Genomic DNA, 13,286 nt, shown 5'->3' with positions numbered 1-13,286 from the left:
TTATTTCACTATTTATTTTATAAATTAACATTTTTATGGCATTGTTATTAAAGATATCACATTTTTAATTAATTAAGTAGATAAGGCTTGTCGTGTAGAAAAATTTTGATTTTATAAGTATTATAAAACTCATTCATATTGGTAATTAATAATTATTAATTAGGTATTATTATCAAGATAAACCAATAACAATAACATATGAATTATGAATTCTTACTTCAGTGGACAGCGGTCAGAGCTTTGTAGCTATAAACAAATATAATATGGACACTCAATTCAAAATAAGAACGTCTCTCTTCAGAGATCAGTTTTTGTTAATGGCCGACTGCCCGACCGGCAATACTCGTTTGTGTAGTGAAGCCTTACCCACAAGTCGGCTGCCTAGTACAATATTATTTTGAACAGAGTACCTATGTTAACCAATTCGCAAATATTTTTAAAAACAAACATATTTATTAGTATGGGTTAATAAAACCATATAGTATAATCTTTTATCATTAATTGATTGTAGTATAATTAGATATGGGAGCTTGGTAAAATTACCGATAATTTTTTTACCCGGTAAATATTTCTTACTGTTTTAAAATTTGAGTGACCAATCATTTCAATTGTTTTCATATGTGCAACAACGCAGGCTATAGTGACATCCATATCTCCACAATGCATGATATAAATATAACTAGTTATATACCTACTTATATTATTTATGTCATGCACATGAGATCAAATAATTATTACAAAGACAATTTTTAATACCATCATCTCTGATTTACTTTAATTAATATTTTTAGTCCAATATAACTATTATAAGTTAGAGGTGCTAAACTGCTAAGCACCCCCTGGCACCCCCGGTTGTGCAACAAGACATACTTATAATATATATAAATATAATACTTGTAGTAAGGAGTGGACGAGTGGTATATTGGTTAAATGGTTAGCTTAGTTATACAAATGTTATTGAGTTCGTATTAAATTTACTAAATAAAAATATTATACAGCATTAAAAAATGTACGTACATTTACATAAATTTACGGTAAAATTCCCATCTCTAAGTATAATGTACTAATTTTTAATTAAAAAAAAAATAATAAGCCATTTCAATTAAATGTTTTATTTTATTCTAATTGTTGTAGGTATTTAACCTAATTAGTACTTACTTCTGAAAAAGCTATAATATCATATTATATCAAATATATTTCGATTATATTGGGCTGAAAGCGATAAGCAGGGCCTCTGAAATATCTTTTTAACCTTCGAAGTGTATACATTAAAAATTGGTGTAATTATGCGATTATTTATGTCCCCTCATCGTGCATTTGTTTGCACAAATGTTCGCACGATGCCTTATCCACCGCACATACCACACATTTAAATTTAGTATGTGTGTGTTTGCGTGTGAACTATGCTTTCGTGTTAACGACAATAGGAGTAATTTTATATACTATTAATTGTGTTCATGATATAAGAAATTTAGTAATCGACAATGTGTTTGTATAATAGTGCATACTTGCAATGGATACGGCGGCCACTTGTAAGTATTATGTGACAAAGTTACTTGGTATAAGTCCTCCGAAACCGAACTGTGTGTACGATATACGTTCAGGCAATGTCCGTAATCGTGAGCAAAAATCGTTGTTCCGCGTTTTCTACCGCTCAAATGACCGACGTCGAAAACAACGTCAGAGAGCTAATATACAAGAATCGTACGTTCCTTCTATGCATGCAGACGAAGTCGGTGCCAAAATAGGCGATGGCCGTGTACTGGAAGAAGACACTGTTGAGGATATTGAAAAAAAGTTCCAAGGATTTCGGAACGTGTTTGAAAAATGTAAGGTAAAGAAAAAAAAACCACGTCTGTTCAATGTCAGTTCAGGATTGCGATTCACACTTGTTGCTAATTCCATGTTGATGGACAATCAAAAAAAAGCTAACGAAACTGCTAGTACAGCTATTAACACTGAAGAAAATATCATTGAAGAGGACTATGCTGAGGAGGAAGAGGAGGAGGAGGAGGAAGAGGAGGATAATTATGTAGAAGATGAAAACGATAATGATGGAAATTATATAGCTGGCAAAGATATAGCAATTGCGCAAAAGGAAGCAGTCGTTAACGACTTAAATGAAGAGGCTTTTTCTGAGTCCAAATGTCCAAAAGATGTAGCTGATAAAGTGAATTTATGGATCGATAGTTCCGTTAAGCAGACGGATGGATATTCTGAAGAGGAAAGCCTATTTGTCGACGAAGAGGTAAATTTTTATGATAAATATAAATAATGGAAATTAAAAAAAAATATTGTAATAGAATAAATTATTAATTTAATAATTTCAATAATAGGCAGCAAGGGTGGTAGGTTGTGTCTCGTGCCTGTCACCAAATGTTTGATATTTTCAAAATATTTAGATTAATTTTAAGCTAATGTCTATTCAGTTTTAGTAAAATAAATTACTATAATAGTAAATAATAAATATATTATATAATAAAATAAATTTAGTAATATAAGCTCGTTATATACGTCTAAGTAATTCGTTCAGAATCGTTTTTCATAAAGGTAATAATATTGTAATGGTTTATCATTGAAAATTGAATTCAAATTGAATCATCCATTATAGTGATTTACTCAGTAACGAGATGCACTTGATTCCATAGACCTATAAACTAATGGACAGCGCTTAGAGAGAGAAGTCAGGGGTACGATATAGCAGGGGCGTCTTCAGGTCAATTCCATGGGGGGAGGGGGTGAATATATTGCTAAATAATATGCTTATATAATCCTTATGTTTGATGTTTGTATCGACGGTCTGTATAATCAGTGTACATACAGAACAACATTTAGAAAATGTATTTATCTATTAGCAAAAACAGAACATCTTACGACTTATGGAGGGGGTGGTCGCCCCCCCCCCCCAAAGGACGCCCCTGCGATATAATAGAGTGAGCGAGAAAAGAAACAAAGTAGTAAAATGTATACAGTTCCTCATGCGGGCCTTATGCTGGCTCCTTCACTACTTAATGTTTTTTCTCTCGGTTATATGGTTATAATATGACCGCCTAGCGTAGATGGCAGGGCGGAGTGAAATGCGCTGTCCATTATATAGGTCTATGCTTGACTCCAACTGTATAATATTATAGCGGTTACCGACTTCTTTTTTTATTAATTTCGTTGTGCATTAACTATGTAAAAATAGATTGAAAACTGAAAAGTGCGGTACCTTGTGAATATAGTGATCAATGATCATAGTGACTATGTCCATAGTTCATTGATTATAGTGATCAATGATCATAGTGACTATATGTCCATAGTTCATTGATAATACAATGTGTATAGATTTTTCTTTGTTGAAATGTTGAATTCATTTTTCACATTTAATTATATAATACAAGAATAAAATTAATTTTATTGCCAAGCATTACATTTTGAAAGGTCCGAAAATGCTGCAGAATAATGCTAGTTAAATACTTATAATAATAACTAGGGAACTCGCTCTACTTTATCGTAGACTTTAGTTGTACTTATCTAGTAATTTAATGGGTCTGGGTCACTGTAATGGATGTGTTTAATTTGAATTGATTAATATCATATTAATAATAATAAATCATTAATAGGTACAGACAAACGATTTTGAGCGGAGATTGCGTGTCAGCCTCTATGTATTTTATATTTTATTAAATTGTATTCATAGGTTTCTTCTACTTTTTTATACTAATATAATTGTTAAATGAAAATGTCGCCTGTGAGGTATTACATTATTAATTACAGCGAATATACCAAGATATATTTTGCTGTCAAAATCATCAAGTGTTCTATAAATATTTCCGTGTTTTGTTAATTGTTCCCAATTATTAAAAAAAGTACTACCCTGAAATTTTCCTACTTTGTCACCCCCAAAAAATTTGATAAGTACTCAAATATATCAAATTTTACTACTTTTTTTTAAACTGATTTACAACATTTCGATATTTTGACAAATTTTGTTAAAATTTCAACTATTTACTTATAAAACAAATTTTGACCATGTATTTTTAATATTTTTTAGTTGCTGTAAAAACAACTTATAATTGACATTATATTAAAATTTCAAGTATTTTATTTACAAACAAACATGTCATTATATATCAGTGGCGGATCCAGGGCCTAATTTTGGGAGGGTCTAGGGGGGGTGCTACAAAAAGTACAAAAATTGGCGAAACACAGTGTAAAACAAAGGGAAACTATGGCAATTGAGGCGGGGAGGGGGCAAATGCCCGTTTTGCCCCCTGGATCCGCCATTGTTATACATAACTTGAATAAAATCTAAAAAAAGTTGAACAGCCCAAAAAGGGCCAGGATATTATATGAAAGTTAAATAATGTACAATAATATTAATATTTTCTGGAAATTATTAATGTATGAATTAGGTACAATAAAAAATAAAAACAAATACAATTTGGTCAAAAACTGGGTCAAACCATTTAAAATTGTTAGAAACTGGTTATCAAGTAATAACTTTATGACAAAATTCGGTTTCAGTAATTTTATCGAATATTTGAGGTAGTCAATACAGTTGGCAAAAAATGTATACTTTTAGACAAAAAAAAAGAGAAATATTATTCGTTAGCGCTTGACGACACGTTGTTGACATAATATGTGTGCACGTGCGGGAGTACCCCGTTATTTCTTTACACTACAGTCACGCACACTATAATGAACACTTATTACTACGCACGCATGCATAAAGTAAAAAATCCTATATTGAACTCTTTTAAAACGATCTGCATTAAATCTTCTTAATATATTTGAATGATACAAATTAGACATAAATTTAAAAAAAAAATCTTTCAACCATGGTGTGGAAAATGATTTTTATTAATATCTGTAATTGTCTGATATGTTTGGGATACCTATTAATTATTATTATTATATTTAAAACTAAACTACTTATATAGTTTACAGTAGTACAGTACAATTATATCTCTTCATTACTGAGAACAATACCTAAGTTATGAAAATCTATCCGACTAAAAAATATTGTGACATAATACGTATCATAATTTATATTAATATATTAGATTGTTATAATTTAAATAGAAACTGCAGTAAATTTGTGCGAGTATTATTCCTATACTACAGACCTAAGTAGGTGTACCCTAAATATATTTTTGGACAGCAGTATGAAATAATAATAATTAAAATGCTTCGGAAAATAGTATTGCGTGTTTGCGTATGAGCATTTAAAATAATAATTGTTATAGAACGTGAATTGACTATAGTGTATTGCGGGTGATCATTGTTGTAGTGTGCGTGCAATTGCCACGGGCGGAATATTATCGACCCGCATGGATGCCCACTCTTTCCGCAGTAGAATTGTTGTGCGGGGCGCTTGCGTTGTCTCAGAATGACGCGTCGAGACCAACTGCAGACTCTATAGACACCGCTGAAATAGTGTGGTTTTAAATGTTTCCTTTTTTGTTATATTAATTAAAGTTTTGACCACGATTTAAGATATCTTAAATACCTATACATTTTAAATCGTGGTGTTGGGTGATGGGACTACGATAGAGATCGTGACCATGTCGACAACTCAACAGCGAACAAAGTTAAGACGTTGATGGCGCTGGAAAAGAATTTTATTCCTGACATTTTAGATCCATATTTCTTACTATGCAATTTTTATGACAACAATTGTGAAACCAAGCTCTTCAAAGTTATTGTATAATTACTGTATAGTGTATATCTATGATTATAAATCCATTTATTCTAAATTACCTGTTGTTTCTCTGCCTTGCTCATTTACAGATATTACTTATGTAAAAATTGTGCCATAGTACTTTTATATTTTTAAATTACCTACTGTAACTTTGTGGAATATTTTATTACATTTTCGAACATTGCCGAATGCCAACCTCGATTTACATCGTTAAAAAACAACATTTTTATAAAAAAATGTATTTTTCTCTATTTTTATTGTTATCATTACTCTTTTTTTAATGACTGTATTCCTTAAAATCCTTTAATTTCTTCTAACGTTAAAAGTAACATTGCAGTAATATTGCTGTTTCGATGTAAAACAATAGTGTGGTTGAGCTTTGGCGGAATTCGGTGGGGGGGTCTTGATCTTTGTATCTAGCCCCCCCCCCAAGTACATCAAGCCCCCTCCTTTTTTAGTTTTCTAGGATCGAAGCGCCCTTGCTCACATTTATGTTAATAATGTTAGCCCCCCCTCAAATGCTAATGTATTTCCGCCTATGTTTGTTGAGTTTATTAAGTAAATATAAAATCATCTATTCAAAAGTTATTACAAGTTACAACATGTATTCAGTGTTGATAACCTTTTTTATATTAATAAATTAATAAAATTAATAAAATTTTTATATTTTTATATTTTTATATTTTTTTTTTTGTTACCTATTCAAACGTGGAAGCTTAATATTTTTAACAAATATTTTGGATCTTTTTGAGCTGTCATTTAAAGACACTTGCATTTTTTTTAGATTTTTTAGGTTTATGGTTGATATTATAGTACAGTTTTGTTTATGAGTAAAAATCTTTAAAATATAGTTGGTACTAGGTTTCTTATAAATTGTCACAGAGATTAAAATAAATATTGAAAATACATAGTCATAACTGATTTTATACACATTTGAAGTTTACATTTTGTCAAATTCGTCAAAAACAGTCGTGTCGACTATTTTCTAATAATTTTGTTGTTAAAACTTTACAAATCAATAACATTGTTACCTATTTTTAAAAGGATTGAAAATTTAATAAAATACTCCTGGTAGTTACTTTTTTACTGGAATTATAAAAACAGTGTATATTTAATATTACGATCCTATATTTACATTGTTATTTGTTGTATACAGTACCTACCTACGTCGGTATTGAATTCTATGTTGATAATGTTATAACGATAATAATATTATATTATAATAATCCGGGCACTAGGAGAAGAAGAAGAATACTATAATAAAATAATAATTAACAACATGATAATATTATATGCGATGTTTTTGATCAAAATACGTTCAATCTACCGTAATGCTAATAGAAAAAAAGGCCATATTTTAGCTAGGTGTAGGAGGTACTCATACATTTCTTTGTCAACCTATCGATAAAATCTCCCGAAATCCCCTGGGTAGATAATAATTTTACTTTCAAATTTTATAATATCGATCAACATCAACTCACTCTAATTTTAAAAATAACAGAATAAAATGAATTATTGTGAATGTAATGTTTGCCATGTTATACGTTTGTGACACACTAAGACGGTGATAACACATATGGGTGTGGCGTCCCTTTATAAGAAAATTAAAAAAATATCTTTAGAATTATAGATTTTAAACACAATCTCAATGTTCTGACATCAATCTCCAATGATTTATCATTGAATTCGAATTACACAGCTAGCTTCTTTTAAATGACTCAGGGACAACTGAAAGCTACACTCGAAAAGTTGATACATATTATATATTATTACACAAACAGCAGAGTGATTTAATTGGTTTTCAATATAATATTAATAATTTTAAATTGTGTGGGAATTTTTTTTTAATAACATAATTATAATATACTATACTATATTATTTAAATAATTTATTATGTTCTCGAAATTGTTAAATCATTGGTAATACATTGTACAATATTGAATACATCAAAACATTGTACCTACACTAAAATAAACTATTTTATCCTCTCTTATCAAATTATATTAATATATTGAAGGGAATATAATTCAGTTTTAAAAGACAACTTTTGATAGATTTGGATTGATAAATACGTAAAAATAACTAATACGTTATTGTATGAATGTTGTGTATTTGTGTACTTGTACGAAAAAAACACTCGACCATTAATTTTTAGTGTTTGTTAATTGAATTATTATATCGAAACTAATTTTAATTTTATCTGCTCTACCGACATATTTAGTATCCCATGGTACATATAGGTACATACGTTAAAAGTATTTAACAATGACCTGTACAATTTTATCTAAATATTTGTTGTTGTCTTGCGAGATTTTTAAATTATTTTTACTTTATTTTTTTTTATTATAATTTAGTATTAAGTCATTAATTAAATATAATTATTCATTCAACAGTGAACGTATAATTGTATAAATACCTAATATAACGAATAAAGTCATTTTAAACATTTAGATTCAACTTAAATTAGAACATAGGCGCAATTTCAGTTTTTAACTTGGAGGGGCTTAACATATTTAAATGAAACAGACCCTCCCCCCGGGCTTCACCCCACACCCCCCTTTATTTTTGGATTCATCACTACATGGGAGCCGTACGCTTTCTCATTCCTTGGCCCCCATGCAGCATCGTTTATTTAAATAAGTAAGCATATAGATGTGTACAGCAGTTGGTTTCAACCCCCCCCCCCCTCCCCACAACCCCTATTCAAATACCACAATCATATTTTTCTCACCCACTTTCCTACATTTAATATATTATAATAAATCTATTAATAAAACTAAAAATATTTGTACTAAAACAAATAACATTATTTAGTTATTTATATGTTATATAATCTAACATCATGTTGGTGCACAGGCTCGTATCCATGTTTATATTTTAGAAAAAAATTTCTTCAAACAACGTTTACTGTATTAGATATATAGATTAGATAATCACATCAATGAAGGATTTAATATACATCAATTTAAATACAAATTTTTGGAGGGGCTAATTGTAATATTATAAGTACCCCAAAATTGCGCCTATGAATTAGAACGCAATATATTCTAAGAATGTACCGAATATGATAGTTCAATATATAGAAACAAGATTATAAGAACTTCGTATTTTTATTCTAATAAACTAAGTCACCTAATATATATTTCCAGGTACAACTATTACTGATAGTCTCGACGTCCAATTTTCCGGCTAATTTTCATTATTTCCTTATTTACCTACTTACCTAATATAGCATAACGTGACAGTGATTTCAATCAATTTTGGGAACATTGATTGCTTTGAATATAATTTATAAAATATTTCTTTTTAATCAATATGCTTACGTCTTAATTGTTAGAAAGTAAAAACTATAGCTAATAGTAAGTGCACAAGAAATATATTGTTTTTTTTTATTTCGAAAACTTCTTATTAGAAAATTTAAATCTCTGAAATAGGTAACTAAAGAAAACATACGTATTATATTTCAAGATATATATTTTGGCTCTTTTTAATTTACTTAATTTTGAAATATTTAAATTTAAAAAAAAATTACATAATGAATAATTTCATAAATCATTACTTATAAAATTGTCGTTTTTTGGTAAAAAAAAGCTTTAGAATGTAGTACAATACAGTAGCGGTGCCGAACTTTATCTTGGGGGGGGAGGGCATTGGGGGACTTTGAAAATTTGGTAGGGCCAAGGCAAAGTTCAAACCGTGGTCTTTTTCCCACTCATAGGGGTGACACACTACCTATTATAAAGATTGGGTTGCATATATTAAGTTTCCACATAATAATTGGTTTCATTTTAATTAATAATAAATATCATATATAGGTATATTATTTACACACATAAACTTTATATTATATCATTTCAACAATTCATATTTTATTCGGCCAAAAAAAAAATTGTTTTTGACATAATATAGGTCATATAGAATTATAGAATTTCAATTTTATAATCTGTTCTTTTAAAGAAAATGTATTTATGGTTTCTTTTGTAAAGGGGTGGCCAAGGGGTGGCTAAGACAAATTTAGGGGGCTGTGGCCCACCCAGGCCCCCCTTGGCGCCGCCACTGGTACAATAAGACTTTACTTAAAAGTTGATCACATTTTGTTTTGTTTTATTATATTTTTTAACCAAGCTTTCATAATTTGAGAACGTGCAGGGCACTTAACTTTATATTCGGTACCTACTTATAATCTCCCTTTCAATGGTCAGTCCATCTGTCGGTGACAGCGCTATCTGTGCGTATCGCTTTTGACGATTCAGTATAATAGTGGCGACGCCAGTGATGACGGTAGCGGGAACGGTGGCGGTGGTGGAACATAGCTGGAAAATCGATTTCGCCCCCGCCCATGCACAGGAATAGCGCGCGCTGCGAAAAACCATCTACACGGTTTTCACAGCGCGCGCCACCACATTATCATACGTATATGCGGCCTTACCGCGCGCAACCGAACTATACGGACCAATGACAGCGGGGTGTTTCCCCGAAAAGTCTCTCCGTGCCCAGTGTCATAAAGCTCACCGAGTAGCAACAAGCCCAGTTCTGTAGTTGTAATTACTATTTTTTAAATTTATTTTTACTACTAGTGTATTATATTTTTAAAGCCAGTTTCCTAATTTACATTTTTTTTCATAATTAAAATCAAAGTTTTTCCATTAAACGTGCAGTGCAATATTGTTCAACAAACTACTGCCGTCGCCGCCGTCGCCGCCACCCTGTTACTGGGTGATAGCACTGCCCTGTCGTCATTGTACGCTGACAATAATCGTTGCCTTAAATAATCAGTATGTTATTAATAATAATAATAATAATTTTTATTTATTTCCCTACTACTATTTTACTTTACTCTGTAATTTCAATCCTATGCAACAATAAGCGTAGATTAATATACGTATTGTTTTTCATGTGGTTTCATTGTAGGCCACCGCGTATACAGTAAAAGCAAATACTCGTGTAGGTCCGCGTGTACGGCGCGATAGTGTGCCATGGCACACTATTGATTGCTGCCACTAGCTCCCCATTACTACACCATAACACTATGCCGCCTGGTAGACAACGTTATGTATGTGTGTGTGTGTGTGTGTGTGTGTATGTGTGCAATAGCTATAACTTATAAGCCTATATAACTGTAGCGTTTATTACATGGTAAAACGTGGTGGTTTATCCCCCCCCACAATTTCTTTTTATAATTGTGTCTCCCCCCTACTTTCTATTCCAATGATACACACACGTTGTACCTATCACCTTTATTTTGTGAGATCAGATTCATGATTCATGTGCAATGAGATCAGCTGGAGTTTATGAAAATAAATTTGTATAGTTTTACTAAAGTATTGTACTCTTGTGTGAAAAATATGAGTGGTTAACATTTTAGTTTATGTAATTTTGGATGTATTTTGTAATGTAGGTACCTATATATGTTTATTATTACTTGTTTTCTAACTGTGATTTAGTAAAAATACAAGTGTCATTGGTTTTATTATATTTTTACTTCGTCCGTTGTCGTTACGATTCTACTATTATTTTTTTTATGTTTTGAGCTATTGAACAGAGTATACGAATAGTTTGAAATAAAAATGTCTTCACTTGTTATATATATAGAGGTATTACGCCTTAAACACACAATCCACATTGACTTACCTGCAGGCCTAAAATGTTAACGAGGTATAGTTTTTATAAATAAATAAATAGCTTTATTTATAACTAATCAATAATCATAGTAAACTTTGATTTTAAAATGTTTAGCCAAATATATAACGACTTCGTGGAAAGTAGATAGTTCAATGAGTACCTCTATGCCCTATATATTAGGTACTTATTTTATAATTTATAACAATTGTATGAGAATATATTTTATAATTACTTACCTATTGAATATTTATTTAATTTGATATATTTGATATATTTTATTTTGAGTTATTACTAATTAGTATATGTTTCAATCATCATGTAAAAGATTACTCATGTAATTAAGTAGAAAAGGTTTATTTTTTAGAATTTTAACAAAAAAGGTAACTCAAATCATTAGAGGAAAGTTGGTTATTTTTCGTTTAAATATTCAATTTCGTCAAAATTTGACCTTAAAATTTTTTTTATATTTATTTCTAAAAGTTGTGAAATGTTTACTTTTGACCACCCAAAGTTCAAACTTGATCCAGTTTTCTACCATAAAATACCATCAATATTGAAGATTGAAGCATTTTTCTGATATATAAAGTGTTTTCACACGCACAAATAAAAACACACATTGTAAAACCAACACATTCGTTGCTCCGATAACAATCTAAAAATTAATCTAAAATGTCGGAACCTTAAAATATCTGAGATCTTTGTATTTTCTCCAACATATTAAGTTTCAAATATAATTTAAAATTATACCTACGAAAACAACATTTATTATAAAAAATGAATATCCATACGACCATGCATGTTTTATAATATAAAAAATGTACCTAATACAATATAATTGTGAAATCGATTTTTTCTGTTAGCAACAACTAATCTTCGAAACTAATGGACGGATTTCTTTTAAAGTTATATTAATATATTCGTTGAGACTCAAGGAGTCAGGATGTGTCTTAGTCATCTAAGACTTTTTTATTTTTGAACTCAAACCTTCAGGGTGGTCAAACGTATATTTTACAAATACAAAAATTTAGTTTTTTTTATATACATATATCTGGTTGCCATTGGTGAAACTGATGAAAAACAGATATGTACTAAGTACTTATTACTTATTAGGTATTAATTAATTTGATTATGATTGGAAATAAAGACCCCTTTGAAAATATCCTTATATTTGCTTATTATTCTCATGTTTAAATGGGTATTTTAAATACCGTCTCGGTTTGGCTCTGGAAATTAGAAACAGTTATCCAATCGTAATGCGGTTTTTTGTAAATGTATAGAGCACACCGTGGAAAAAGTTAAGTAAAGTGATCCTGAGTGTTCAACCCCTCCAACCCCTTGGTGTTTTTTTACTAGATTATACAAATTAATAAAATAAAAAAAATGTTTTGATGTACATACATATTGTGCATATATTTTTTTTATATATTAACCCCTCTCATTGAAAATATCTGGGTATGCCACTGTATTCAACACGATTCACCGAGGCATACATCACATCAACAATAAAAACATTAATATTAAGTATTAACAATAGTTGTACAGTGTATACATACTACATAGTACCAATAGATATATAATATTGTTATAAATAAAAAATAAATATTTTGTCAGTGAATTCAAATTTTTACAAAGAGAAATCATCAGTAAATATATTTTTGGTTTTAAAAAAACTTACATTATGTTCTATAAAAAGACATTGGATGTGTTAATGTTTTTTATTAAGTCTCTACACTTACTACGTTTAAATAAGATCCCAAATTCACAATAGAAATAATACGAATTCAATATTTTATATACAGATTATGAATTATGATAGATAAAGTACAGCATATATAGACAGAATTATTGCTAATATTATCTGAGATTATAAATATTTGTCAACCGCATCGCCGTGGTAGAGCACATTCTAGTATTCTACATGTAACCGTAACAGCCAAGAGATCGCAATCTGCGGTAGAGCACATACGGCAAGATCGC

General features: G+C 30.1%; 1 protein-coding gene across 7 annotated transcripts in view; it reads left to right on the top strand.

Annotated features, from left to right (window-relative positions):
• The first annotated feature begins 1,397 nt into the window (after positions 1-1,397).
• LOC132940168 (RIMS-binding protein 2) overlaps positions 1,398-13,286 on the top strand; it is a 42,356-nt gene continuing 30,467 nt past the window's right edge. For 3 of the 7 annotated variants that reach the window (XM_061007617.1, XM_061007615.1, XM_061007614.1), the window contains exon 1: positions 1,399-2,248. In XM_061007617.1, the coding sequence (XP_060863600.1) occupies positions 1,514-2,248 (735 nt within the window). In that variant the 5' untranslated portion in view covers positions 1,399-1,513. Of the gene's footprint in view, positions 2,249-10,124; positions 10,463-13,286 lie in introns of those variants that run through there. The other 4 variants (XM_061007618.1, XM_061007616.1, XM_061007619.1 and 1 more) reach the window with 3 other exon arrangements.

Source organism: Metopolophium dirhodum, chromosome 3 (genome assembly GCF_019925205.1).
Source record: "Metopolophium dirhodum isolate CAU chromosome 3, ASM1992520v1, whole genome shotgun sequence".
Classification (NCBI taxonomy): domain Eukaryota; kingdom Metazoa; phylum Arthropoda; class Insecta; order Hemiptera; family Aphididae; genus Metopolophium; species Metopolophium dirhodum.
This window is presented reverse-complemented; position numbering and strand designations above follow the sequence as displayed.